The 27,101-nt window shown below is 39.8% G+C and overlaps 1 protein-coding gene across 1 annotated transcript in view; it reads left to right on the top strand.

The window, feature by feature from the left end:
• The window catches only part of LOC139738908 (uncharacterized), a 169,998-nt gene that overhangs the window by 9,699 nt on the left and 133,198 nt on the right, over positions 1-27,101 (top strand). Inside the window, exons 12-31 of the mRNA XM_071649540.1 lie at positions 385-540; positions 1,176-1,349; positions 4,229-4,576; positions 5,535-5,672; positions 6,413-6,589; positions 7,586-7,882; positions 13,934-14,046; positions 15,108-15,315; positions 15,949-16,149; positions 17,134-17,256; positions 17,969-18,089; positions 18,660-18,865; positions 19,465-19,607; positions 20,443-20,629; positions 21,185-21,490; positions 22,017-22,343; positions 22,844-23,167; positions 24,147-24,467; positions 25,511-25,837; positions 26,445-26,593. Of these exons, the coding sequence (XP_071505641.1) occupies positions 385-540; positions 1,176-1,349; positions 4,229-4,576; positions 5,535-5,672; positions 6,413-6,589; positions 7,586-7,882; positions 13,934-14,046; positions 15,108-15,315; positions 15,949-16,149; positions 17,134-17,256; positions 17,969-18,089; positions 18,660-18,865; positions 19,465-19,607; positions 20,443-20,629; positions 21,185-21,490; positions 22,017-22,343; positions 22,844-23,167; positions 24,147-24,467; positions 25,511-25,837; positions 26,445-26,593 (4,346 nt within the window). The remainder of the gene's footprint in view (positions 1-384; positions 541-1,175; positions 1,350-4,228; positions 4,577-5,534; positions 5,673-6,412; positions 6,590-7,585; positions 7,883-13,933; positions 14,047-15,107; positions 15,316-15,948; positions 16,150-17,133; positions 17,257-17,968; positions 18,090-18,659; positions 18,866-19,464; positions 19,608-20,442; positions 20,630-21,184; positions 21,491-22,016; positions 22,344-22,843; positions 23,168-24,146; positions 24,468-25,510; positions 25,838-26,444; positions 26,594-27,101) is intronic.

Raw genomic sequence — 27,101 nt, 5'->3', positions numbered from 1 at the left:
CTACTGCATAGCCTTGGTTATTATTATGTATCAGGTGATATTTAAGAGTCATCTGTAAATTTGTAAATCAGTTTCTAATTTCTGTCTGCATTGAAATAACAAGTTCATCCAGTTTTACATCACTTCCCAGAATCTTGTCTTACTTAGATATGAACATACCCTTGTGGATGTTTGTGTGGCGTTTTCTTTTCTTTTCTTTTAAAGTGTACAGTACATGGATATCCAAGTCTAGCAGATTAGGCATAGCTGTTCCAAAGTGGGATCAGTTTTTACCAGTCTGTAATGCAAAGAATTAATGGTATTTGAATCAAGATAAGATGAATAGCGAATTGATGTCAGTCAATTTCTGTACCGTTGTAACTTTGCCATCACTCTTTCCTTCAGGCCTTGGAGAGGGAAATCATCTCCCATGGAACCAACCTGGAAGATGTGGGGGGCAAAGCCGCGCCCCTCCTGGAATGTGGCACGGAGCCGACAAACGTCACGGGCCATGTCCAGAGACAGAACCAGCAGTACCAAGACCTCCTCCGGAAGATCCAGGTTTGTTGCCATGGAAATCTAGTGTGATGAGCTTCACTTTTTATTGAGTGTCTGTGTATATCTTCATTCATCTTTAACCATCCAGTTCCGATCAGATGGTATATCTATACTAGTCATCACAGTTTGTTAGGTCTCTCAATAGCTCAATAGATCTCTCATTAGCGTTTTATAGGAAAGTTTGAGATATTCTAATGCAATAGGCCTATACATTTTATGTTGTTTTTTAGACCCTCATCCTTGTCAGTTCTGTTATACAAGAAATACAGTAATGGTAACTTTAATGACAGACTAAAAAGACATGTTATTCAATATATAACTGCTCAAGTAGACAAGCGAGAATGTGAGACATGCAAAATTAAAACTTCCCAGAATTATTCTGCCCTCTATTCTGTTCTTTGTAAGTAGTAGCAATAAAAATGTTTTATGCTCTTTCTCAGAGCTTTGCCATGATGGCTACTTAGACCAGAATGTGCTGCATTTCATGATGTGCCTAAACTCTGACTCTAGCTATTCCATCTCATCTATTTTCATCTCATTCTGCCTCATCTATTCTTATCTCATCTCATCTATTCTGTCTCATCTACATGTATTCTCATCTCATTCTATCTCATCTATTCTGTCCGATCCTTCCGCAGGCAAGCTGCAGCGAGCTGGCAGCCAACGTGAGCAAGCACCAAGAGTACGAGGACGCCCTGCGCCAGGCAGAGAGAGCGCTGTTGCACGTCTCGCAGCAGGTGGCCTCCCAGGGCGCGGTGGAGGAGGAGACCATCGTACCAGAGGAGGGACAAGAACAGCTCACCCGCCAGCAGGTAAGCCACATACAGTGTCTGTAATGTTTTTTGTTTTTTAATTTTTGTTTTTTGCTGCTGATGTTGTTGTTGTTGTTGCAAAGGATTACTAATAGATTTTTTTTTAAAACCCCAAAGGATTGTAACATAATAGACTTAATCCTGATGGTAGCAGGGATATCTGCTACAAGCTCTTTGCCAGGAAAATGCAGCACATAGGCCTAAGCACAGATTATGTCACAACTTTGGGGTGAATATGCAAAATCATATGCTATCAGAAACTGATTAAAAACAATAACAAAACTGTTGATCAAAGTACTGTGAAAATTAAGTTTTGGCAGTCTAACGAGCATATGAATTAATTGGAAGTGATTATTGGCATAACAGAAAGCACTTAAATGCACATTTTACTTGTGTAAAATTATGATGGAGATTAAGATATGTCAAACTCAAGATCTTACCCCATTCAAGCATTTTCATACTGTTTTCTTTTTTCATGCAACTGGGTAATATTTTTTTTGGGGGGGGGTGGTGGGGGAGAAAAAAAATAAAATTCTTTTTGTTTGTGCTGCATTTTTTTTTTGTATACCATGGTTCCTTTATTGCATTAATTTCTTCACTTACATAAGCATTTCAGGAAGTTTGAAGTGAATGTGAATTCAGAAAACACTTTTTTTGGTTGTTTTTACTGATCAGAGCCTATATTTTTCAACTTTTGTTAATACTGAAAGTTTTGGATCACAATAAATTCTATTGCTCATCATACTTAAAAAAAATTGATATAAAGCAAAGTGTGTGCCTGTAAAAGCAAATTAAATTTCAACAGTGCAGTGTTTGTACAGAAAATTCTGTCTTTATACAGCCAAAAAAAGGGGAATGTAAAGATGCTAATGTGTAACATATGAGAAAGCTTGATTGTCTTTTTAATTGATTTTTTTTTTCAAATAAAAGGAAAATGTGGTTGTGGCAAATGGATTGGTACTACCATTTTGTTTGCTTCACGTTCATTGATTGACTGTGAAAGTTCATGTTGCTTATCCAAAAATATGAGTCTGGCAACCTTGAATTTTTTTTTTTATGTTATTGCACTAATATTGACTTTGTGTCGTGGCAGTGAAAATTATTTTGTTGGAACTTTAAAAGAAATGTTGGGATGAATTCCTCAAATTCGTATTAAGCCAATTTTTTATATTGCAATGGTCATGACAAACTTATTTAAATGAATGACATTGTTTTGATGGTGCTTGATGTATGTACTTCTTTCTGTATAAAATGAAATTGTATGTTTTCTATAAGATCAAAGCATATATGTTACTTTCAACACAGATGTGATGAAAATTGTCAGATATCAATTGCTTAGATTAATGCTTTCATGAGTATTTAAGCATATTAACCACCAAATCCCATGTTTATCATTCAATGAGAGAGAGAAAGAAAGAGAGAAAAAGAGAAAATCAAGCCACACAAGTTTTTATCTTTTTGATGAAAAAACCCCACCTCAAGTATGAAAAAGCTTCTCTTTAATTTCTCACTTTGTTAGTTAGAGTATATTACTCCAAATGTGAACTTGAAATGTAGATGAAAATCTGTTAGAAATCAGAATCATATAATATTTTATCCCCCTTAGCACTTTTGTCGACAATTTAGAAAGACCATTCAACTTGAAAGAAAGATATTTTTTTTATTTTTAAGAATGTTAAAGAAAGATATTGATCTACAGATCAGCAGTTGCAATCTTAACAAGTTTAATTTGTAGAGTGAGACAAAGTGAAGAAACTCACACCTGAAATATTCAACTTGTTATCTACATGTCGCTCCACATACCCATATTGATATAAGTAGCTTTTGCCTTGTACTCTGCAACATCTCTGAGTGTGTGCTTTTAGCACAAACTGTCTATACAAACTGTAGACACATTCTTTGAAAATGCACTATTTCTCCAGCACCATACTGGAGCATTTATTAGATTGGTGACGGGTAAAAACTTGTAACATGCTTGACATCACTTATCACATGTGTGTTTAGAAATGCGCCATCTTAATGTAGAGGGCAGTGGAATAGTTCTTGAAGATTTGAGAGTGTGTTATTGTTTCAAGTGTGATAACTGATAATGCAATAATTCCACATACCATGCTGTGAAATCGTTACACCCTCACCCTCTATCAAAACTTACCCATTATCGTATTGCAAAATAACACAAAATAAAGAATGCATGCACTATGATAAAATGTGTGGCAATATAGCTATTTTTTTAATGATGGAGGCCTGATCAGACAAGTTATGGATTCAGATACACTGTTTTGTTAAGAAAAGCCTTAAATGCTTTAAATGAAATTGTGATTCAAGAACTTGAAAGTCCTAGTTAACTTGCCAATACCACATTTTCATGCATTTAGTTTCTTTAAAGTGTTGTCAATATACATTTGTAATACTAATATCGTAGCCAAAATGTAAGTGTTTGGTATGAAAAAAATATCAGAATAAACATTATGCAGTAAGCCACTGCAAACATTTTGCACTCCTTTAAACAGAATTGCTGTAACCATAGCATTGTTGCATTTTCCTAAAAGTGTACCATGATTCTTTTGCCTTATTGATTGTAAACTGGAATAGCAAGGAAGAAAAGTTTGAGATGTCATTTTGTGTGTGTGTGTGTGTTTGTTGTGGTATTCATATTGTTACATTCACTACTTACATCTTAATCCATAGTCTCATATATATCAATCCACAACATCCATTGCACAATATCTAACAGCCGTTGTACTACAAGTGTTCAATTTGTGCTTGCTAACATTCGTGCTGTGATTCCACCTCTCTCCCCAACCTTTTCACAACCGTATCCGCTTCCACGCTTGGCTTGACTAATCTGGGGGAAAAAACAAAAATATGTATATATTCAGAGCCTAATGCGTGAACTGACAGAATGCACAGCAAAGATTGACACTGCCGAGTGCAAAGGTGAAGCCCTAATCGCCGATGCCGCCAGTACTAACAGCCCGGATTTACAGCAAAGGGTGAAGGGGCAACTAACCCAGTTGCGGGAGGGACTGGACGCCCTGGATCAGACCGCAAGGAAGATCCAGGCGCGGCTGCAGTCCGCCGTCCAGCAGCGGCAGAAATACCGCGACGCTCTCGAGCACTGTCACGATTGGCTATTGCAGGCGTGGGATGCGGTGCCCGTCATGCCGGGGTCGGAGGTCAAGACGCGGAGCCTGGAGGATGCCGAGAGACAGGTTGAGGCGCTAAAGGTGGGAATGGTGGCAGAGCAATTTCATTCAAAACAATCCGAAATATCGTCTGCCGCCGCTTCCTTGACTGTCTTCTTCTTCTTCTTCTACCAGTGCAATTTTAGCACCTTACTCCTCAATATGCAAGAATTCATCACTGTTTTTATCATTAGCACTGTCACCTGCATAAGTTTTCTTGATTAATATAACATCACGCATGGGGTTTTCTGCCTTGATGCAAATTGAGTGTTTTTGTTTGATGCACTAAAACATGGTCCCTTGAAAATGGGTCTTTGCAGAATCGCGTCTTCAAGAGTGTGAAAGTTACCAAATCTGTCTCACCAGTTTTTCGTGATATTTCTTTTATCATGTGAAAAAAAATATATATTAATGCATTGATGTGTATCACAACTTGTCTTATTTATTGGACATTTTCCTTCATCAGAAATGCTTTATATATCAAATCATGTACCTTTTGGAATAGAGAAAAAACAGTTCTTTACAAAAATCTGCAAATATATTCAATTATTTCTTAACCATTGAAATGAACTGCAAGGCTTCCATTTTGGTACTGATGTATACACTGCTTTGAAGTTACAAAAGCTCATTTATATAAGTTGAAAAGAGCATGCAAATACCAAGTGTTTTCAAATGAACAAATGCAAGTTTTCTCAGTAACAACACTTTCACCATAGGCAATGTTTAATTGGCACACTGGGGCTGTCATAAAACTAAGACAGGTACATGCCGTAAATCCCAGTGATATAACATACCATCAGAACACAATATGGCAGATCAATAAACTGTACTGTTGAAGTACTTTCAAGATATTATTTTGTTGTGACACGCATCATACTGAGGTTTCCTGGTAAAGGTAAAATGTTTAGGGCATACTGGGAAAGAAAGTAAAAGATCCTCATTATCCTGTAAGTAGCCAGGGAAGGTAACACCATACATGTCTTCAATCATGACAATTCAGACCACTCTGGACACCGCCCGCATGCATCGCCAGTTGGTGCAAGCCGCCGAGGAGAGAGTGGATGAGAGACCCGGCGACTCCTCCACAGCTGCCCTAGCAACCAAGGTCAACGACCAGCTGGATCAGCTCATAGATCAGGTCAGCCAGATACATGAAAATTGAAGGCTACATGTAAACCTATAGAATGACAAGAGGGAAAAATATTCAACTACAGACAAATATCTTGTGTTCACAAATGTAGATATTATAAGGAAAGCAGCACATGGATTGGAAGTTGTAGGGTCTAACAATTAACTTGTTGAATACTGGTAAGCAGCGTGATATAATATCACGTATGCAAATGTTAAAGAGCAAGCATTAACACATATAGCCAGAAAGTTCAACAAGAAACTTGTTGGATGAACGCAATGTTTTAATGTAGAAAGTGAAAGTATATTTTTATATAAATATACACATACATTAAATGTTTTACATAAATGCTGGTCGGTGATTAGTCATATGATGCAATCATTTGACTAAATACAGCTAGGATCAAATTGTTACATTGCCTGCAGTGATGTCACATCAGCTATTACAAGTCCAGAGTTAGACTGGCTGTTAGCTGGGCTGGGATGAAATGTTATGTAGACTGTGTAATATATCAAATATTGCCATATCTATCATTGTAATATAAAACTTGACAGTTCCTTGGGAGTAATGTGTTCCCCCTTAAAGACAATTTATATTTCCTTCAGCACTGCACACATTTATTATAGAAGATAGAGTATCTAGAGGAATTGTAAGACATGTCAAGATGTCATCTGTTATGTAACACCTCTGAAAAGGCAATGTACATGTCTTGATCTAAACCACAATTTTTGTTTTCTGAACGCATGTAGACTGAGAATCAACTAGGAGAAACTGAGCAGTTGGCAAGTCAGTGGAGCCAGGTGGAAAAATCCAAGCGAGACCTGCGACAGTGGCTGGACCAGGCCCAGAAGGCATTGGTCCAGGAACAAGAGAAGCCAGCCATGGTCCAGTCCGGTCAGGCCAAGAGGCTGCTGGACACTGCTCAGGTAAGCTTGAGGTCATCGGCAGGCAGGGCCAAGATATTTAGAACAGTGTGTACATCTTTAAAAATCAAATGTTATATTCTAGTCTGTCTATGTACATGTACCTCGAAAACAACTCAAAATTCTAGTGACACTAATGTTCTAATACTGACACATTTTCACATCAGGGTTAATATGGTACTGGGTATTTGATGATTAGATTTTGATAAAACCAAAAGTGAATTTGAATTTGAATAATTTTGAACTTAAAAGGGGATGGCTAGCAACTGATCAGTGGGAATCAGTGGGAATGCTGGGGGATAATTTTTCCAATCCTTATGGGTTTTATCTAAGAGTACCGGTACATTATATATCTATTGTTGTGTGAAAATTATTTGCTTCAGAATGGTCTCGTATTCGAGTAATGTGCAGTTAATCGTTAACGATTGCCATCACTGTATAGGCATGCTAACTTGGAAACATTAAATTGCACATTACTTGAATATGAGACCATTCTAAAGCAAACAATTTTCACACAACAATCGATATATAATGTACTCTTAAATGATTCCCACAAGGATTGGAACAATCATCCCCCAGCATTCCCACGGATTCCCACTGATCAGTTACTAGCCATCCCCTTTAAATTGGTTCCCAGGGGAAGAAAATGGTAATTCTTCAGGTGAAAGAATAAGAAGGAAAATGCGACTTCTATTCAGTTGCTAGACACATTGAGAAGGTCGAAGGTCAAGTCATATTCAAGAGTGTATAAGCTCCATCACTGAGACGGAATAAGAAGAAGTTTCCATAATGACACACTGTGTTTCTCAGCATCTCTCAAGCGAGTGACACATTAAGAAAGTTAAAATGTCAAGTCATATTCAAATGATGCAATTAAGCTCCACCATTAAGAACAGAATGAGAATTCATATTCTAATATGTTGCAAGCTCCATCCTTAAGAGAGTGTGAGAGGAAGTTTCCATGATTTTGCCACACCATGTGATTTTTGCATCCCTCAGGCCATGATCGATGACATTCGTAGCCACGGAGATGACATCAGGAGCCTGAGGAGGCAGAGAGAAGACCTATGCGAGGAGAGCGACCCCGAGCTGCAGTCCCTCACCGCCGACATCGAGGCCCTGCTGGACGCCGCCAGCCAGCTGAAGGGGGAGCGCGAGAGGCAGCTGGCCAACGCAGAAGCCTTGGAGTCGGCCATGTCAGAGGTCAGGGATCAGATGGCAGAGATCACAGAGGTCGTGGAGAAGGTCGAGCAGGACAGGGTTCACACGTGCCGGGAGAAGATTGAGCAGCTCGAGGTGAGTCTCCGTCATCCGCAGTGCTGCAGCAAAAACAACAAGAGATTTTGTAGCTGTTTTCTCTCCCATTCAAAGGTTGAATACTCTCCCTCCCATTCAAAGGTTGAATACTCTCCCTCCCATTCAAAATCAGAATGCTCTCTCTATTAGCAGCACTTTACACTTTGTGAGATGATAATGTGCTGTGTCCTGTACACATGTTACAAATGAAGGCATTCAGCTCCTAAATAGAGCATCTCTGAAGAGACGCTAATGTCCCATGTGAACATGTAACCTTTCTTTTGTGTGTGTGTGCATTTATAGAAATGAGTGGAATATCTGCAAAATGGTTTCTTGTTCTTTCATAATCCAGTGTGGGATATAGTGCAACAGAATTTCTGTAGTCCTATATATTGTACATTTGATGATTTGTTTATCTATTTGTTTGTTTGTGTGTGTTTTTTGTTGTTGTTGTTTGTTTGTTTGGTGCTTTGATGGTGGTAGTAGAGGTGGAAGATTACAGTGTATGTATCACAATTGAGATGCAGAGATAGTGGAGTGAAAGTGTCGTAGATACAGTTTATGCCTGTCCACAGGGAGACAGTGATGACACGTTGTTCAGTGAAAGGACGAAGGCAGGAGGGTGTGAAAAAGTGACCTGAATGTATTCATTCAAAGTAAAAGTGATGATACTGGTGCAGAGCAAGACAAAACAATAGTAATAGAGCATCAATGAATTTACTTCAAACTTAAGATTGTAAAAGCACTTCAGTAATGATGTGAACAATTGTGATATGTGCATATAACTGGAACACTGTGCACAATCAGCATTATACTATATCAAATCACAATGCTGCATGTTGCCAATAATTTGCCTGTCTTTGAGTCATCTGAAGTGCAATCTAGTAATTTTCGCTATCGCCAATGACATAAAAAACTCCCGCGCAGGCTGAAGAGCTCTGTCACAGGTGCACTGTGGGATTTCTCTGTCCCTTGTTCGCTTCCGGTTGTCTCACGCGAGTTGCAGTTCCCATACGATTCAATGGAGTTCTTTGTCTGCTTTTCCGATGTTAGCCCTTTTTTCTTGGCTATAATTCAGCATAAAAGAGTTGAAAGTGTCTAAGCTTTACTGATTTGCAGTCACTAGAGTAATAGTTCACTACTGCAAGGCTTCAATGTGCTGGTCACATGATGGAAAGCGAAGAAATCTTCAACAAAAAATACCTCTTTATAAAGACAAAGCGTGATGTAAGTGCATGTGCAGCCCAAACCGGGGCACATTTGTCCAATGAGCTATCCCATAATGCATCTAAAATGCTGCTCTGCACACGGCACCTTCGTATTGGCGATACCCTCAATTGTGTGAACGGATGTCTGGAAAGGGTTTATAAAAAAAAAGGACCATAAAAATATTCACATTTTTCGACTATTGATAAAACATCCTTTCAGTGACCCAGCATAGTTTGATATCAAGAAATAGAGTTCTAGCTAAGAGAAGCCGTTTGATTTATCTTCATGATAACAAAACAGCAAGTGTTTCCAGCAAATTGCAAACACTCTGTTTAAGGAAGAAAAAAAAAGCAGGACTAAATTTTTACTGAATCGTTGAGTATGAAGAAGTTACAGCTGAGACAATTGGGATTAGCAGATTTCTTTGACTATATAAGCAAAGTTTATTTGAGTAAAAGCTATGAGAAATATTGTGACAATCCAGAGGCAGAAACATGTAAAGATATTATGAACTTTGGCATCACATTTTGATGAAAGTCAAGGAGCAGTAGCCTTAAAGATTGAATGAAACAGAAAACAAATTCTGTGTGGTTTTTCTCTGTCTCTTTCTTTCTTTCTTTTTGCTGTCTTTCTTTTTGTGTGTGTGTCTGTTTTTTCCTGACTTTCTTCCCTCCCTCTGGCACAAACTCCTTTTTTTCACAATTTTTAAAACAATTTAAATTGTCTTGTTCATGTGTCCAACCATTTCTTCGCAATGGGACCATCGTATTTCTGATGAAATTGTGTGATATGGTAAATCTCCTTGTTCATGGTGCCTGCAATAGGACAATGTGAGCACCATCATCCCCCCAAAAAAGAAGAAAACTTTTGATAGAGCGCCCTCAGTGTTCTGCAGAACACCAATCCCTCCTGGTTTTTTCTCCTTGGCACAAGGAGATGTGGCATTTGTGGATTAGCCTGAGAAATCAATAGAGCTGTTTTGCCAAGGACTGGACAAAGGAGGACTTGGGGATAATGCACATTAGGCCATGGAATGTGCCACTGGAATTTAGTCGATACTCCAGCGAGTTGTAGTTCAATCAGAGTTGGATGTTGTGCAGGCATTTCGTATGGAGTGATAGTTTTTATAAGATCTCTTTATTCAGTATAGCACTGTGAGCTACTCTTGTAATGATATGATGTTTCTTATAGTTCTGGTGGTATACTTGGCTCTTTGGTTTATGTTCTTTGAAATATTCCACAAGATGAGCATTTAAACAGGTGGATTAGATATGAAATCATCACTTTAAAGGGTGTGTACAGTTCTGGTTGAGGTGAGGCTGTAGCCTTTAATGTTTTGCGAGATATTCAGAAACCACTCTATGAGATGTCAAAGAGCATGCAATTCTAAGGGATATAAAAAGTTTATTTGAAGAAAATCGGTTTTGAAATGGCCGACATATCCAAAAACAAGGTGAAACAAAGAGATTCTAATAAAAAGCGTGGCCTGTCGCCTTTTATTATTATCACTTTTCTGGATATCTCAGCCATTTGAAAACCAATTTTCACAAAATAAACGTTGAATCCTTCTTAAAATTACATGCTCTTCCATATTTCATAAGAGGTTTCTCATATTCTCACTTAGGAATGTTCAAAACATGAATCCCCACCTCAACCAGAACTGTACAGTCCCTTTAAGCTAATATTAAGCTCCCCAAAAGACTTGATTTCATTCTGTGAATTCATTCTGTGAATTCTTAATATTTCGGAAACTTGTCACCAGTTGAAACACCGCTGAATTTAGTTCAATCAAGCTCTGAGTTGCATTTTCTCTTTGTTTTCTGTTTGTTCTTTCAAGTATGGCTGGAAGAACAAATCATGCTTCAGTCTGATATCCCCACATGTAGAAGTAAGAATGTTCAATATCAAAATAAGCCATCTCAAGAAGAGCCAACCTGCATATTATCTCAAATTGAATCTCCCTTGCATTTGATATACCTTGCCAAAATTCAACATCAATGAAAAGAGTTACTACACTCACTCGTCATCTTTTAATTCATTGAAGTGCTTTATTTAGGCTTTAAAAATCGGTATAGAGCAGAAGAGCAAAAAGAAAAAATAAGGTGCATGTAGCCTACAGGAAATCAGACAAATTGCAGTGAATTGGGTAATTATGAAGCTACTTAGGAATGCTGCTTGCTTTGCCTCAAAGGGAACTTGTCTTGCTCAGGTGAAAACACTTGTGACAACACAAAGGACCTTGAGGATCAATAACCTGGCATTCAACCAGTCTGCCAATCGATATCCTGCCCTCTTTACTCCCCATGCTTGTCCTAGGGAGCAGGGAGAGGGGTATTGTTTGCACCCCTGCCTTCCCTCAGTGAGCAGAGATGGCATCAACAAGAGGTGGCATCTCGTTTCGGGAAGGGATCTCATATATTTACCTCCGCTCATTTGCATGTTACTGGAGTTCCCGACACAAAGTGTACTTACACAATGACTCGGTGAAAGTGGAGTTTCTGTACGCTTCCAGCCCTAATACAAAGGGAAGGGGAGGGGGCACTAAATCGAGTGAATACCCCTTTGTTGACTTTTCCCCCCATTTTTCTGCTTCTGGAGGCGGGGAGTGTTTATTGTTGTCTGGGGACCAGATGCCCGGGTGGTGTTGTAGCAGCCGCAGCCGTCGGGCCAGTAAAGTTAGCAGCATGGGGACGGAGCAGTCCAGTATGAGGGGCGAGTTTGTGCCCCTCACACCTCCCGCAGCCCTCCAAGTGGATTTTAATGTTGCCAGTGCTGCTGGTGGTCAGGAAAGGTTGCCAAGTCCCCAGGAATCCATCCCAGATCAGCTGAAAAGGCGTTCCCACCGCTACCAGCGCAGCATCAGTTTGTCCGGTGTCCCAGGGGCTGGGGCCCCCCACTCCAGGGGTTGGATATTGTCAAAGAGTGATGTTAAGCAGAGGGTTCGTACAGTGTGGTTTTGCCCATTGAATGCACTCATTGGTCTCACATGTGCCTCATAAATGATGATACAACTTATGTCTTCACTTTTAAATCATATGGAGAATGTCCCTCCAGTCTGTCCACTCTTATCCTCCACTTAAGTCTTATCTGATTACAAGATATACTCGCTTTCCCCCTGTACACTAGTACATGTATGTTTATGTGTGTATGTGTTTGTATATGTGTGGGTAAGTGTTTTTGAATATTGTCACAATTGTTTACCTTTGTATTTATACACTAGATGAGTCAATCCCACAAGCTCAGTGCAGTTGATCTACTGCAAAGACACATTTTCTGCAGTTTTCTTTTTGTTACTTCTATTTATGTTTTCATCGTGTCTGCTGAATGACTGCATGAATGCCTGCTTTTTGAGACTAGTGGTAACACTCAGCACAGTTACAAAAGTTTGGTGTAAGACAGGGAGATGTGTGTATTCTCTTTTTCTTGCCACTAGATTTTTTTAGTTGAAGATGAAGTCATTTTGTCACAGATTCTTCTTGCTTGAAATTTTTCTTGAGAGAATGATGCTGCATTTTATATGCCAATATGTTGACAAAAGACCCAAGCCCCCTTTGCATTTAACTGGTGTGATTAAGGAGATTACTGGCATTACATGGTGTAAAGTGGATTAGGGCTTCCATGCTGCTTTCTTAATCCTCCCTGCAAATAGATAACCATTTTCTGCCTGATTTGAGTTGATGCAGCAACCTCATCCCCATTCATAGAAGAGATCTAAACACTTTAGCCACTTTTAAGGAAGCTGCATGCATGGGCTCAGTCAGACATGACTGAATGACTGTATCATCCTTTTTCTCAGTTGTGGCTTTACAAATTAATTGTTGACAAGTTTAGCTGTTACGTTCTGGCAGAGACACATGTCAGAGCTTTTCAGTAATGCACAAGTTCGCAAGATATAAATGAAGAGATAGTAGTAGTTAATGGCCAAGCAGTAAGAACTTCTTAAGGTTATTCTTATGTGAGGTGTAGACCCAAGGAGGCTGGGGGTTCATAAATCTGTTCTTAAAGTTATGATCGACTTAATAAGAACAACTGGTGATCAGTTCTGATGTGCTGTACTTACCAGAATTTCCATAATTCAGCACAAGAACTGATCACCAGTTGTTCTTAAGTTGTTTGTAACTTTAAGAACAGCTCTATGAAACACCCCCTCCCATCCTGTGGATCAAAAGCAGAGTATGTTTTCAGATATGTCACACCATTCAATATGTGATTACAATTAATGGATTCTTTCTCTTATTTGAAAACAAAACAAAACAATGTACACGTAGTGCATTGTCTCATGTTGCGACTTCTGGATACATTGAGTGCCCAAACCAAGTTTAAAGTGAGAAAGAGGAAGGAAAAAAAAACCTATATAAGTCCAAAGTGTGGATGCCATACGCATGAATTTCCACATTAGTCATGAAAAAAAAAATGATAGGAATGAGTGAGGGCTTACATGAAAGGACTTCACTACTCTTGATTGGTGCTTATTTCTGTATGGTGATTATGTCTTTGCCACAGTGTGTTTCAGGTCTTGCAGGCACTCATTGCTTTACAGAGCTGGATCTTGCTTTTTGATTGATTTTTTTATCTTCCCTTTGTGAATGGAGCGTTTACTTAACTTCAATTTTACCCACCCCCCCCCCCCAAAAAAAAAAAAAAAAATCCAAAAAGCTCTGATGAGGGTTTCCACCACATGGAGATGGTATTTTGGCATTTTCATAATTGCGCATTTATCATTGTATTGATATTATTTATCCTTTGTTTTTTATTGTATGTTGTATCATGCTTCCCTTTCTTTGTATTTGTTCATTAACCCGCTTTATTTTCATGTATCCATGTTCCGTTACCATATGACAGAGACTCTCGGCAGAGGAAAGGAGAAGACATGTCAACGATGCGGAGCAGGCGGCGAGGGAGGTGGGCAAACTGGCGAGCTCTGCTGATGAAGCATCCCTCAGAGAACACCTGGAGTGAGTCAATGTCTCTTTCTTTACCCCACTGAAGACTAGTCACAAGGTTGCTTTGCGAGTATACTCACTGGTGTCTATGGGATATGTGTGTTATAGCAAAATCAGCTTGTCCTCAATGGGTTAATGTCCTACAAGGCACGTTTTGTGTGAAACAAGTCCCCTTTACAGACTGATGTGTCTACTTCAAAAACATTCATTTAGCCATTCCTTCATTTTGTGTGTTTTGATATTCGAATGTGAAATTGGGGCAGTGTATAACAATTCGATATGAACTTAAGACAGTGAAGATGGAATTTGACAAGCTTTAGTGACATATACACCACTCCGACTCTCCATGATTATTTGAATACTGTAAAAGTGGTTTCTTTCGCGGTGATTTTATTTTCGCGCTTTTCGGGCTTTGATGTTGAACCGCGAATTTAACATCACGCGAAAATGTTTTGAACTCGTCGCTTGTTACAATGCTATCATTACCGACCGCGAATTTAAATACGCGCGAAAAAGTCGGCACCGATGGAAACCGCGAAAGTTTCTGTACGCGAAAGAAACCACTTTTACAGTAACAAAATCAAATATTCAAGATGGCAAGTTTTCTTCCTATTGTAAGTGATCAGTTCAAGGAGGTATTCATTCTAACACAAATGGACACTGTCCAGGATTAATTTGCTTTTCATTATATTGCATTAAGTAGAAACTAAGACTACTGCTTTGCTGCAAGAGAAAGACTTTACTCTTCGATAAATATAGCAGTATGGCTTCATCAGGGGCCATTTTAGATACGGTCAGCAAATTCATCTCACTTGTGTGCAAAAAGGGATGATTTAAGTGTTAATTTTATTCAATCAAAAGCATCCATCAATTAATAAGTGGTGCCCCATTAAGAAGTCTATGTAGGGCTTGACGGGTCGCAGTTGATTGGTAGTGGTGAGTGAATGGCATCAGGTTTTATTGGAAGCAAGAACTTTTGTTGTTTGAGTCAGAATGACTCCGCCCCAGCTGATGTAATATTCCAAAGACTCAGTTGCTGAATGCCCATTGGTTGCCCTTTGTCACGTGACCAGTGCCATCCGGGAGGAGTGGCGGCTGAACGAGGACCGCCTGAACCACAATCTGGAGGTGCTGGAGAGGCTGGAATCGGACTACAACGCTCTCCTCGAGAAGGCACACCAGTTCAAGCTGTGGCTGGATGGTTGCCGTGCCAACGCCAGCAAGCCGGAGATCATCAGCCCGTACACAGAGGATGTCCAGAAGCTACTCGAGAGAACACAGGTCAGCTTCAATTCTGACAGAATGAAGAAAAGAAGAAAAAGAGGATAACTTTGCACTTTTTAATTTGCTGTGGAATTTAGTATTGACTGAAACTTTACCAAATTCATTTATAATATTACCTGCATAAATCTTATATTTTCCAATTCATCATGAATTATCAGTTGCTGATTTTTGTATCGAATCAGTTGAACCAATTTCTGTATCATCATTTTTTCATGTGGTATCATACTATAAATGTGCCATATGTTGCAACAAAAATGTTCCCCCATTGGAGAACATCCCAGAATGTTCTGCCCATAAGAGAGCATTACAACAAGCATTTGATAATGTTAATCTAATTGCTGACTGGTGCTTGACTAATCCCTGTGAAATTATATCTTGTCTGCCTCCATTACACCAGAGCTAATAAATGGTGATCAAGATACAGCTGTAGACCTTTAATTTATTTATTTATTTATTTAGTTAGTTAGTTTGTTAGTTTGTTAGTAAGTTAGTTAGTTAGTAAGTTAATAAGTATGTTAATTAGTTAGTTAGTTAGTTAGTTAGTTAGTTAGTTAGTTAGTTAGTTAGTTAGTTAGTTAGTTAGTTAGTTGGTTAGAATGTAGTTGATGTTGGTCTTTTTGCCCTTGCCAGGAGCTGAGCGTGGAGCTTGCTGGAAAGAGGGCAGCCTTCCGGAGGGTCAGCCAGCAAGAGACGCTGTGCGATGACCTGTGCCCCAAGGAGAGGCAGCGAGTCCGCCAGGACCTGACGACCATCGACAGGCAGCTCACCGAGGTGGAGCAGACCGTGGCGGCAACGAGTGACGACCTCCACAGATGTGTGGCCGAGAGGAAGGTCAGGAGCTTCCCCATCTATTAACCCTTTCTATGCTAGGGACTTTGGACAGTGTGTACAGCTGCTATAGGGTTTTCTGTGCCAATTAACACTCAAAGCATACAACGGGTTAATCACCTTGACACTGCTGGATACACTGTAGCATGAAGTGTTGGTGTATTGCCTTGACTTTTACAATGTAGTTTAGTTAATAAAACACACACATCTGTGACAGACATTTTGAGCAGCACATAGAGGACAGGAAAATGATATTGTTTATTTGTTTGAATGCAGGTGTTTTTCTGTATTTAAAGTGTTAACAACAGTAACATGATGTACATGTATATGGCAAAGTAATCAGGTGATAAACCAACAAACCACAGTGTACATGTACATACAGCTGTAGGTACGATGTATAAGTTTATATTCCATAGAAACCGTGTTTGACAAGATAAGTACGAGTTTGATTAATGCAGAGGGTGAGATTATCATAAATACTTGCTAAAGCAATTGTACAAAAATAAAAACAACATTCATGTGGATGCTTCTGCAGGAGTCATTAAATAAATGTCTTGATAGAAATGATTTGCCACTATGTATAATTTCAAAGGAAATTGCATGTTTGTGCTATGCATCAAAGTGTACTGGTGCAGTTTATATATTGCCAGGAATTTTGACTTTGTGGAATAATATTGCCATTGATCAGAGGGAGATATGTTTTTTAGATAGGAGAGAAGAACTAGAGAAAGCATGAGGAGGTTGTGACATTCAAATCAGTCACTCATAGTAACTGTTGTATTTCAGCAGTAACTGTTTCTTCATAAAGACCCGTACAAAAGGACAAAAAAACAGAATATAGAGAGCTTTTATCATATTCAAGTTATAAATTTCACACATTTTGAGCGTATCTGTTATATTTCAATTTCAATTATTTTTTTTTTCAGTTGCAATATATATTCAATTTCAATTTTTTTTTCTTTCAATTCTTATGTTCCCCCATGGCAGGATTTCTGGAAGTACTACTCAGACTGTGCCAAGGGTGTGGCTGCCAAACAAGAAGACCTGAAGGAGGCGGTATCCCCCAAACTGGAAGTAGCAGACCTTGTCCAGCAGGTCTTTGAGGCCAAGGTACTGTCTGAAAACCTTTCGTTAGTCCAGCCCTTTCACTGCTGACCAGAAATGCCAGCAAATGGGACCCTTCCAAAAATAATACAATCAATGAATCAAACCCCCCGGTGATGTTTAGAAGGATAATTTTATAATCCTAAAACGTTTCACTCCAGCCTGCCTGTCATGACTTTTGAGCCACAAGTCTTAGGCATCATTTGATACCACATTTACCAAATTTTGACCTTTTGTTCTCATGATAGTTTACAATCTTGTGTGCAGCAAAAAGTTCAGTTCACACAAATTTTGTGAAGGGATGCCTGTAATTGAACCACCTTTAGTGCATTTGAATTTTGCAGTGACTTTTGCCCTTTGACCTCATTAAGATTTTAAAACTTTATTACCATTACCTTGAGAAAGACTTTTCACTGCAGTCTATTCCTTTAGACCAATCAACACATACACTACGAGTGCAAGTGCCGATATTTCAATCAGTTGCTATCCATAACTTCTTTCAGGAGCCAATGTTGTAGGAATGCTTGGAATGGAGTGTAAGTTTTGACAATCTAATAGGTAACATATCAAGGAATGAAATGCTCCCATCTGATTGGCTGTTTCCTTGCTGCTGCCATAGTAAATACAAGCATTACAACTTATAAAAGTTGCAAGTCTTTGTGTAATGTGCTCCAGGCACAATGAATTCATGCCTTCTTTCCATAAACCCTCTTTTCAGGCCCTGCAAGACCAGGTGAAAAGTCACAATGCCAAGGTCAAATGGCTGCTGGCAAGCTGTCAGCCCATCTGTCAACGAGCCAATCAGGCAGACAGCCAGGCTGTGGAGCAGAAGGTCAAAGGTCAGCATCGACAGATTATTGCTCTCTGATTCTCTTTCTTTTTAAAGGGATGGTACAGTTTTGGTTGAGATAGGGTTTCAGGTTTCCAACGTTTTTATATGATTATTATTTTTTTTAGATAATGAGAAACCTCTTATGTAGTATGTAAGAGCATATAATTATAAGAGGAATTCAACATTTATTTGATGAAAATTGGTTTTGAAATTATGGCTGAGACATCGAAAATAAAGCGATCCTAGTAAAAGGTGGGACCTACCATATATTAGGACGGTGCTTTGTTTTACTTTGTTGGTGGATATCTCAGCCATTTCAAAAATGATTTTCATCATACAAACGTTGAATTCCTCTAGAATTGTAGGCTCTTTAACATTTCATAAAGCAGTTTCTAGGTATCGCACAAAAAAATTAAAGGCTGAATCCTCAGCTCAACTGATGCATTATCATCCCTTTAACCTTTCAAACTTCTGTACAATAATGGTTAATGGTTGATTGTATATCTTGTAATGTCATGATATAGAAAGCAGAAAATATGTAGATTTACCAAAATATTTTTGCAACCACCATCCACAGACCTGGAGCGGTCATATAGCAAGGCAGAGGAAGCGGCCGTTGGCAGGTTCAACCTGATGTCAGACTGCCTGACAGAGCTCAAGGAGCTGGAATCCAAGATGGCCCAGGCCAGGTCCTGGGTGTCCGAGCACCGCCCACTGGTCAGTCAGCCGGTCAGTCTCCAGTGTCCCATCCAGGACATTCAGAAGCAGGTCTTCCAGCACAAGGTCAGTGAAATATTGGACCACACCTTGATTGCTTATTTGCTGGTGTATTGTGACCATTCAATTCAAGGGAAAAGGTATTCAGGACTTTCCCCCATAAGAGTCTAATGAATACCTGTAAATTATCATATGCTCGTTGTCTTTCCCAATATTTTCATATTCAAACAATGGCTCATCAGAAACAGTGCACACCTCCATCATTTTATCATTACAGACCTAACCACTGGATGATTCTGTCTTGTTCAGAACAAGAGTATTATGAAAGCTGTAGCATTTATGGGTTTATTTCTGGGTTTCATATGGGGCTTAATTTGTGACCAGCAGGTTACGGATTATAGTAGAAAGGAGAATACTGATTTACTCGCACCAAAATGTTTGCACGTTTTTGGGTGTCGTTTATTGGGTTTTGATAGGGCAATGTCATTTCCCCAGTGTAATCTCAATTCTTTTGCTTGGCATTTGCAAGTTCACTATAAAATCTACATTTACAATTGTATATATGCATGTTTAATCATCACTGAAAGTGACAGAATAACTGTTCTAATGCAAATGCTAACTGATTATTTTACACCAAACTCTGTTTCCATGACTCCATGCTTCAGATGGTGTGTGAGACAGGTGAGATGCACCAACCCCTGGTAGAATCAATCATGGAAGACGGCTGGACGCTGGCGGCAAAACTTGGAAAGGAGGACAGGAAGCAACTCACTGAGAATGTTGATAGACTCAAAGAATCATATGATAGGTAGGCGTGGCTAGAATGTGAAAGCATTTATTATGATTTTAGTGCCCATAGCAGATTTAGGCACTTACATGTAGCTTCAGAATGCTCTGATTTAAATGTATTAATGTTAATATAGATAGATAGATAGATAGATAGATAGATAGATAGATAGAAAATTGTAGATAGATAGATGGATCAATGTAGACAGATGAATAGCTAGGTGGAAAGATACTGATTGGTGGATGGATGAATGGATAGCTAAATATAGATAGATAGATAGATACATTTGTAGATAGATAGATAGATAGATAGATAGATGGGTATGTGAGAGATTTATTGCTATTTGGATAGAAAGATCAGGGGCCCGTTTCATAAAACTTGTCATCAGTGACAACTGCCACATTTCTATGACAAATTTGCTCTCAGCCAATCAGATGCAAGGATTTCAGTAGCTTGTAACATCTATGACAACTTGTCACTGATGACAAGTTTTATGAAACGGGCCCCAGGTATATTCTCCCTTGAATCAGTATGAATGATCACTAATCATTTAGCAGTTGTTATGTTTGATGTGATCAATTTTTAGTGTAAATGAATTGTGCAAAAAATGTAATATTGTTCTAAATATCAGAAGTTTGCTTAAGAGTGTCACTGTCTTCTGTTAAAAAGCATAGAAGTCAATGCATGAGGCTCTACTCCCAATGGAGAAAGAGTGCCACCATTATACAGAGTAAACAGAAACAGTATTCTTCGAGTTGTGCAGTGTGTGCAAGATAATTGATTATGAGGCGCTCATTTATTGTATCTAGATAACAGTCAGAATTTGTTAAACTTCACTTTCAATGTTTTTTCATAGGACACTAAGCTCAGCTGCAGCCAAGCATGAGACATTGACGAAAGCCTATGATGACCGACTGGCCTTCGAGGCCGATCTTGGACATCAGGATGGTCAGTTCCAGGAACTGAAGGCTCTGGTTGACCAGCTGGACCAGCCAATTGGACTCTCCTCTGCAGATGCCAATGACCGATTGGTCAGGTGCAAGGTGAGACAGACAGATGGAGGAAACTTTCTTGTCCTCCTTAAAGGTCGTGACCCTCTTTGCTACACCTTCCCAATTATGAGCGTTTCTCATCAGATGATAAGCATGTTATCAGAAGTATATTTTGAAAAAATTTTTACCATAGAACAAAGACTTAGAATTTACTTTCCCCGAAATTGATGTTTTCTTGGGTTTCCTCTATTGTTTGTGTGAAATATAAGGTGTTCTGAAGTTTCCTAAAAATCAGAGGGGTTATTGTTTTTCAATTCTACTCCTTAGTACTAACTGGCTTTCGGGATCCCAAATGAACACATTTGCACACTGCTGACAAGATGAATATTTCAGGGGATGCAGAACAGAACCCTTGACCTAACCAACCAAGAGCACAATTTGAAAAATTCAATGTGTGAATGCTTGTATTGTAAGCCTAGTTCTGTTATCACTTTGGTTTGATACCTTTCTAGAGAACAGTACATTGTGATTAAAGTATGTGCAATGATGCGGGATGAACATCACGAGTTCAAGCTGATGGTTCTCACTGATTCCAAATTATTCCAGGATCTGCAATCGAAGTTGGATGATCTTCAGACTCCCCTAGAGGGACTCCACTCCAGCCGTGATCGCATGACCAAGCAAGGTCAGGTCAACCACAGCGACGACGTCGCCAAGCTAGATCAGCTCAACGAGGAACTGAAGAGGGGGCTAGACTCCAAGGCGAGGGAGGTGTCGGAGGCCAAGGAGGCGAGGCAGGAATACGAGGAAGGAGCAGCCAAGCTGCAGGAGTGTCTTCAGTGTTACCAGCAGGAAGTACCAGCCATAGAGGAACCAGGGATTGCTACGGAGGACAAACTGCAGAAGTGCAAGGTCAGAAAGTCTTGTCTTAAAAATTGTCATTTTCTAGTATGTACAGCTTAGGTAATGACATGTGTATATTTCTGATAGACTGGAGCATTTCTCGTACCAGATTATTTTCTTTTCTTTTTTTATCTTCTATCAGCTTGTGACAAATTTTGAGTAAAATTCATACTTTGAAGAAATGAAACAAGAAAAACAAGGAGTGCAATCTCATTCTAAGATACTGTCATGCATCAGCTTTTTTCCTCTTAACTCCAGGAAGTGCTAATAACAAGGTTGTGGAATGTGCATTTTCAGACTATAGTTAGAGCATTCTAAAGTTATCTGCAATGAAAAAAAAATACACATATATCATGAAAGCACATATTTACCAATGTTGGGCTGTCTTGTAACAGCTAGAACAAGTAAATGCTATAATTTCTTTCAATTGTTACAACTGTCAAGAGGTACACGTATAAATATGCAATCATATAATGTGAACTTGTTGATGCATCCATTTCATATTCATGTAAATTGATTTTTTTTTCTCCTACAGGCTGCTCTGGAGAGAATCCAATCCCTTGAGGAAGCCCTTGCCCAGCTGCCCAAACAGGGCCAAGCGGTCACTGCCACAGCTGACCAGTCTGACCAGAGAGCGGTCACCTCCACCGTCCGCAAGCTGACCTCCGACCTCAAGGCGGCCCGGGCCAAGTTGGTCCAGCGGCAGAAGTCCCTCGAGGGCAAAGTGAAGGACAAGGCGGCACTGAAGGAGGATCTCGAGGAGTCCCTCAAGGAACTGGAGGCATGGAGCAAGGAGGTCGGGCAACCAGTAGTCCTGGGTCTGGAAGTGGAGCCAGCCAGGGAGGTCCTCATGCAGCATGAGGTAGGAATAGACATTAACTCAGTCATTACTAGTGGTAAATTGACTGAATGCAATGTCAGCGGCATTTTGAGATGGCAAGCTTGAGAAGGTTAATGATACGTCTCACTAGCAGTCATACTCTTGACTGTAAGGTATGCAACATGCTTGGTCAGCTCTATGCATTTTCTTTTGATTGGAAGATATTTTTAGACACATGGAGGATATATCTATGAATCGATTTCTAGTAGTCTCTTAAGATCGCAATTCTAAGCTCCAGTAAATCAGTAGAAAATTAAGATATCATTTCATTGAAAGTCTTGATTTCAAATATCCACTGTAAATATCTTAAATGGTTTATTGTGTGACTCTTTAAAATCAAAACATATTGGATCATATTGGATATACCAAAAATGATGGGCTTTATCTTATCTGCATTCATTTCAAAATCCATGTATTCACTTGCATAATTTTGAACGATATCTTCAAGTTTTTGCAATACTTGTACCAATGATTCTGTGTAGACAAACCAACCCAACATGGAGAGTGCCCTCCAACGAGCCCAAGCCCTCATCATCTCCACCAAAGCAAAGTACGGCGACCTGGAGGAGCCACTGAGCCCCACCCTCCGGTCCCAGCTAGAGGCCATGGATGCCCTCCACTCCCACCTCCTGCAGGCCTCCAGGGAGCGGGCCACGGACCTGGCGGAGGCGGTGAACCTCCGTGAGGAGTTCCACGGACAGACGGCGGAGGTGAAGCGGTGGGTGGAGGAGGCTGAGGATCTACTGGACAGGGCGGAGAAAGGGGTGGATTACCTGGACGGAGAGAATCAGCTGCAGGAACACAGGGTGAGTGTGTAGGAGAAGATCTCTCAAGAAAGTTGAAGACAGGTGTTTGTGAGAACTATACAACATTGTACTTTAATATGTGTGTGTTTTGTATGGGAGTTGGATGGGTTTCTCTAAAAGATTCTTCTAGCCAAGTTTTGTGTAAATCAGTATGATTAAGTCTCTGTATCTTACACAGCTAATTGGTCTGAGTGTTTGTTTTGAGGCTCATATTGAAGTGGGTTATTTTATATGCTGTATTTTTGTTTGTCCTCAAATGTGGACCCTTCTTGTACAACACTCAAAACACATTGTAAGGAAATAAACTTCATGGTCTTCAGGATGAGGTGATTCCAGAGTCAGCTACTCAAGTTGTTATATTGTACCTTCATGGATGATCTTCTTCATTCATCATACTAGCTGATGCATTATTATGACTTTTCATAGAGTTGTAGTAGCAGGTATCAATCATGTTGATCTCATTCATCCAAAATGGCTCTGTAAGACATGTTCTTCAAAGACTCCATGTAAAGTAAAAAGAAAAAGAAAACACATGAACCATGTATATCATTTTCCATTTCCATTTTTGTTGTTAGTTTCTATACTGTACAGCAAGCATATCAAGTCTTTTGTAGAAATGAAACTGAGTTTTATAATTTTTCATTGTTGCTCGTACAAACATGAACAGAAAAAGAAAGAGAAGTACAATATAAGTGGATTACAGGTACCCATGGTGAAGGCTAATGTTTATAAGCATGGTATGCCTTTTCTACTTTTCTTTACTGCACTTCTGTTGTGTTTCTAAGGCAAGCAGCTGCAATTAATAATTTTCGACCAGGTTATAAACTTATCCTCGTAAAAATGCTACTTCAGTTTGAAGTAGTCTGTTATGACTGTTATTTTGTATAGTGCAGTACAGTATATTGTTATAATATCTGTGCAATGTAAATGTTCTTTGCTATCATTCTCATCACTATCAATATGCTCTTGTTGTGCTCAGCGCTTCTTCTCCCAAGAGTCCCTGTACCAGAACAAGATGGACGGGGTGGTGGAACTGGCTGAGCGCCTCGCCCCAACCCTGACTCCAGAGACACGCGACAACATGAAGGGGGACCTGACAGACCTCAACGCCAGACTCTCGGCGGTCGTGATCGGGGGCCGGGAGTGCGAGGAGAAGCTGCACAGGGCCCTCAGCGACTGGCAAGACTTCCAGGGAGGGGTGAAGGATGTGGAGAAGGTCCTCCGGGAGGTGCAGCAGAGGAGGACGTACCCCACCCCGACCAGTCTCCCCCAGGCCCAGGATAACACGCAACTCAGCAAGGTTTGTAGCAGCATGCATCAAAGGTCAATGCATCGTATGAAATATAACTGGAGATGATTAAAGTTTCTTCTTTTCACTTTTAAAAAATTGTATATACAGTCAAACCTGCCTTAGCGGCCACCTGTCTATAGCGGCCACCTGTCTATAGCGGCCACTGCAAAATCCCCCCGAGAGAAAAGCCCTGTTTAAGACCCTGTGTATAGCGGCCACCTCTCTAACGCGGCCAGCGGCCACAAAGTTTGTTTCCCGGGGGAGATATTAACCTGTCTATAGCGGCCAAAAACCCAATGGAGCCGTAGCCAAGCCGATAATTCAGCGTGTTTTTCTTTTCGGTAGCCGTGCGGGCAACGTTCAGTGATCGCCACCGCTGCATTCATCCCTCATTCAGTCATAATAATGCACGATTCTTCACGACAATAAACATGCTACTATGCAACAATTTCATATACACCGGCATGGTTAAATGCATGAAACACACTACACGGTGTATGCATACGTGCACACACACATGTACATGTAAGGATACAACGATGATACACGTACATGTAAGCAATGCACACACAGTTGGATTACCTGTCTATAGCGGCCACCTGTCTATAACGGCCACTTTTTCCGTCTCCCTTGGGTGGCCGCTATAGACAGGTTTGACTGTACCTACAAGTTATATATTTCTCTTAATTGTCTGTTCCTCTCTCTAGACTTATAAGCCAATGACACTAGTGGACTCAAAGCACTGTTTTGAATGTTTTTCTATACAAATGTTCAAATGTGCCATGTCTGTATGATTTGAATAATATGATATCATCAAAAAGAACTATATGGTGTACAGCATGTCTGGGGCAGTCTGTAAGTTTAACTGAAGATGCAAATATTGTGGTATTTCAACAGTTTGGAAGGGAATTTTCAGCATTTAAGAACAATTATTGCAAGAAGTCTATTATAACATATATATAGATATATATTCATCTTAATTGGAATATCATCCACTGCATAACTGGTGTGGAAAAAAAAAATTACTGGATCCCACTACGTTTTCTATCCAGGAAATGGAGAGCATGGTACAATCCCAGCAGACCCAGCTCAAGCTGCTGCGCTCCTTCTCCAGCCCGCTTCTGGAGCAAGGGACGCCCTCTGGCCGGGATACAGTTGACACCAGGCTCCAGTCTCTGGAGGACCTCTTCGACGCTCTCAGTGAGCAGGTGGAGGAGGACGGAGCCAGGAGCCGTGACCAAGAGCAGGCCTGGAGGCGGTTCACCGACAAGACCCGGAAGCTGATGGAGACAGTAGCGAGTGCCGAGGATGCCCTCCCAGTGTCCATGTCCTATGGAGCAGATGCCAGTGACTTGAGGAGCAAATTAGATGCTGTGAAAGTATGTTATTGTTAATCTTGATATATGAACCACCTGCATGACTCATTTGATATAGTTGTCATTTGCAATTGTAGTCCTGACATCCAAAACTTCTCCAATTTCCATATACCTCAGTATTTTTGTATATCTGTTGTGTTTTTACAAAGCACTGGAAACACCCAAACCTTATGTACATCACTGGGTAATATTTCAAAGCTACCCTGGGAACTCATGAATATTCATCTACCTCACATCATTACCACAGTAGTTCTTATGAAATAATTTTGTGATATCCTTTCTCTAATTTTTTTATTTTCATACTGTGTGTTGTATAACTGTGATGACCACATTAAACTACAAAAAAAAAGTTTTATGCATGGATATGATTTGACGGTTTTATACAGCTGAAATCATGTGATGTGTACATTAAAGTGCTTCATGTATAACCTGGCAGAGTAGACCATATTCTGTTGGTGGTGTCATTGATTCATATGAAATTAAGTGATAATGTTCTTAGTGACATTCTGGGATCAGTTTTAGGTGTTAAAATTGCAATATGTCATGCTAGTTACATACATTATGTGCAGGTGGATTAAATTCAAAGTTGTCATTTCTGTCTTGGCTGTAGAAGGCGCAGGCAATACTTGATGCTGGTAAAGATGCCCCAGTTGAGTTGGAGAGGGCTACAGCACAACTCCTGACTGATGTCTTAACCCAACCACACCTTGCAGAACCAGTCACCAAGGACTCTCGGGATGCCATAGAAAAGTTCAAGAGGTAAACGCATGAACCACTGTCAGAGATTTCTATAACAGCATTACTAATTTCTAGTCCATGCACTCCTTGGAAGTATTTTTGCCCTTTGAAGTGTAGCTTAGTTTGCTGGAAATTACTCATTTAAAGTTGAAAATAGTATCCCGGACAATGATGATGTCATATCAAAGATGTTCCAGACAGTGAAACTTTAGGATAGAAATCCTATTTTGGTAACTCGTATGATTGGAATTGATTTGCAAAGCAACTTACCTTTGCTACAAACTACAGTCAAAATCTTTATAGAAGTGTCACATATATATCAAAGTGTAATCAAAAGCTTAGATTTTGTCATAAAATAAATTTTTCATAGAGTCAAAACCAAATATACACCCTTCTTTAAAAATAGTTCTTAAGAAGTTCAGCTTTATTTTCTCAAGGTGATGACAGCAGATTTGAAACCAAAAGGTCGATATTCCCATCTTAGTGTACTTATACAGTTTGTTAGCACCATGCAGTTTCACAGTATTCT

The sequence above is a fragment of the Diadema antillarum genome, unplaced genomic scaffold (genome assembly GCF_040938485.1).
Source record: "Diadema antillarum isolate AM-2024a unplaced genomic scaffold, OU_Dant_1.0 scf00000029, whole genome shotgun sequence".
In the NCBI taxonomy this organism is placed as follows: domain Eukaryota; kingdom Metazoa; phylum Echinodermata; class Echinoidea; order Diadematoida; family Diadematidae; genus Diadema; species Diadema antillarum.
This window is presented reverse-complemented; position numbering and strand designations above follow the sequence as displayed.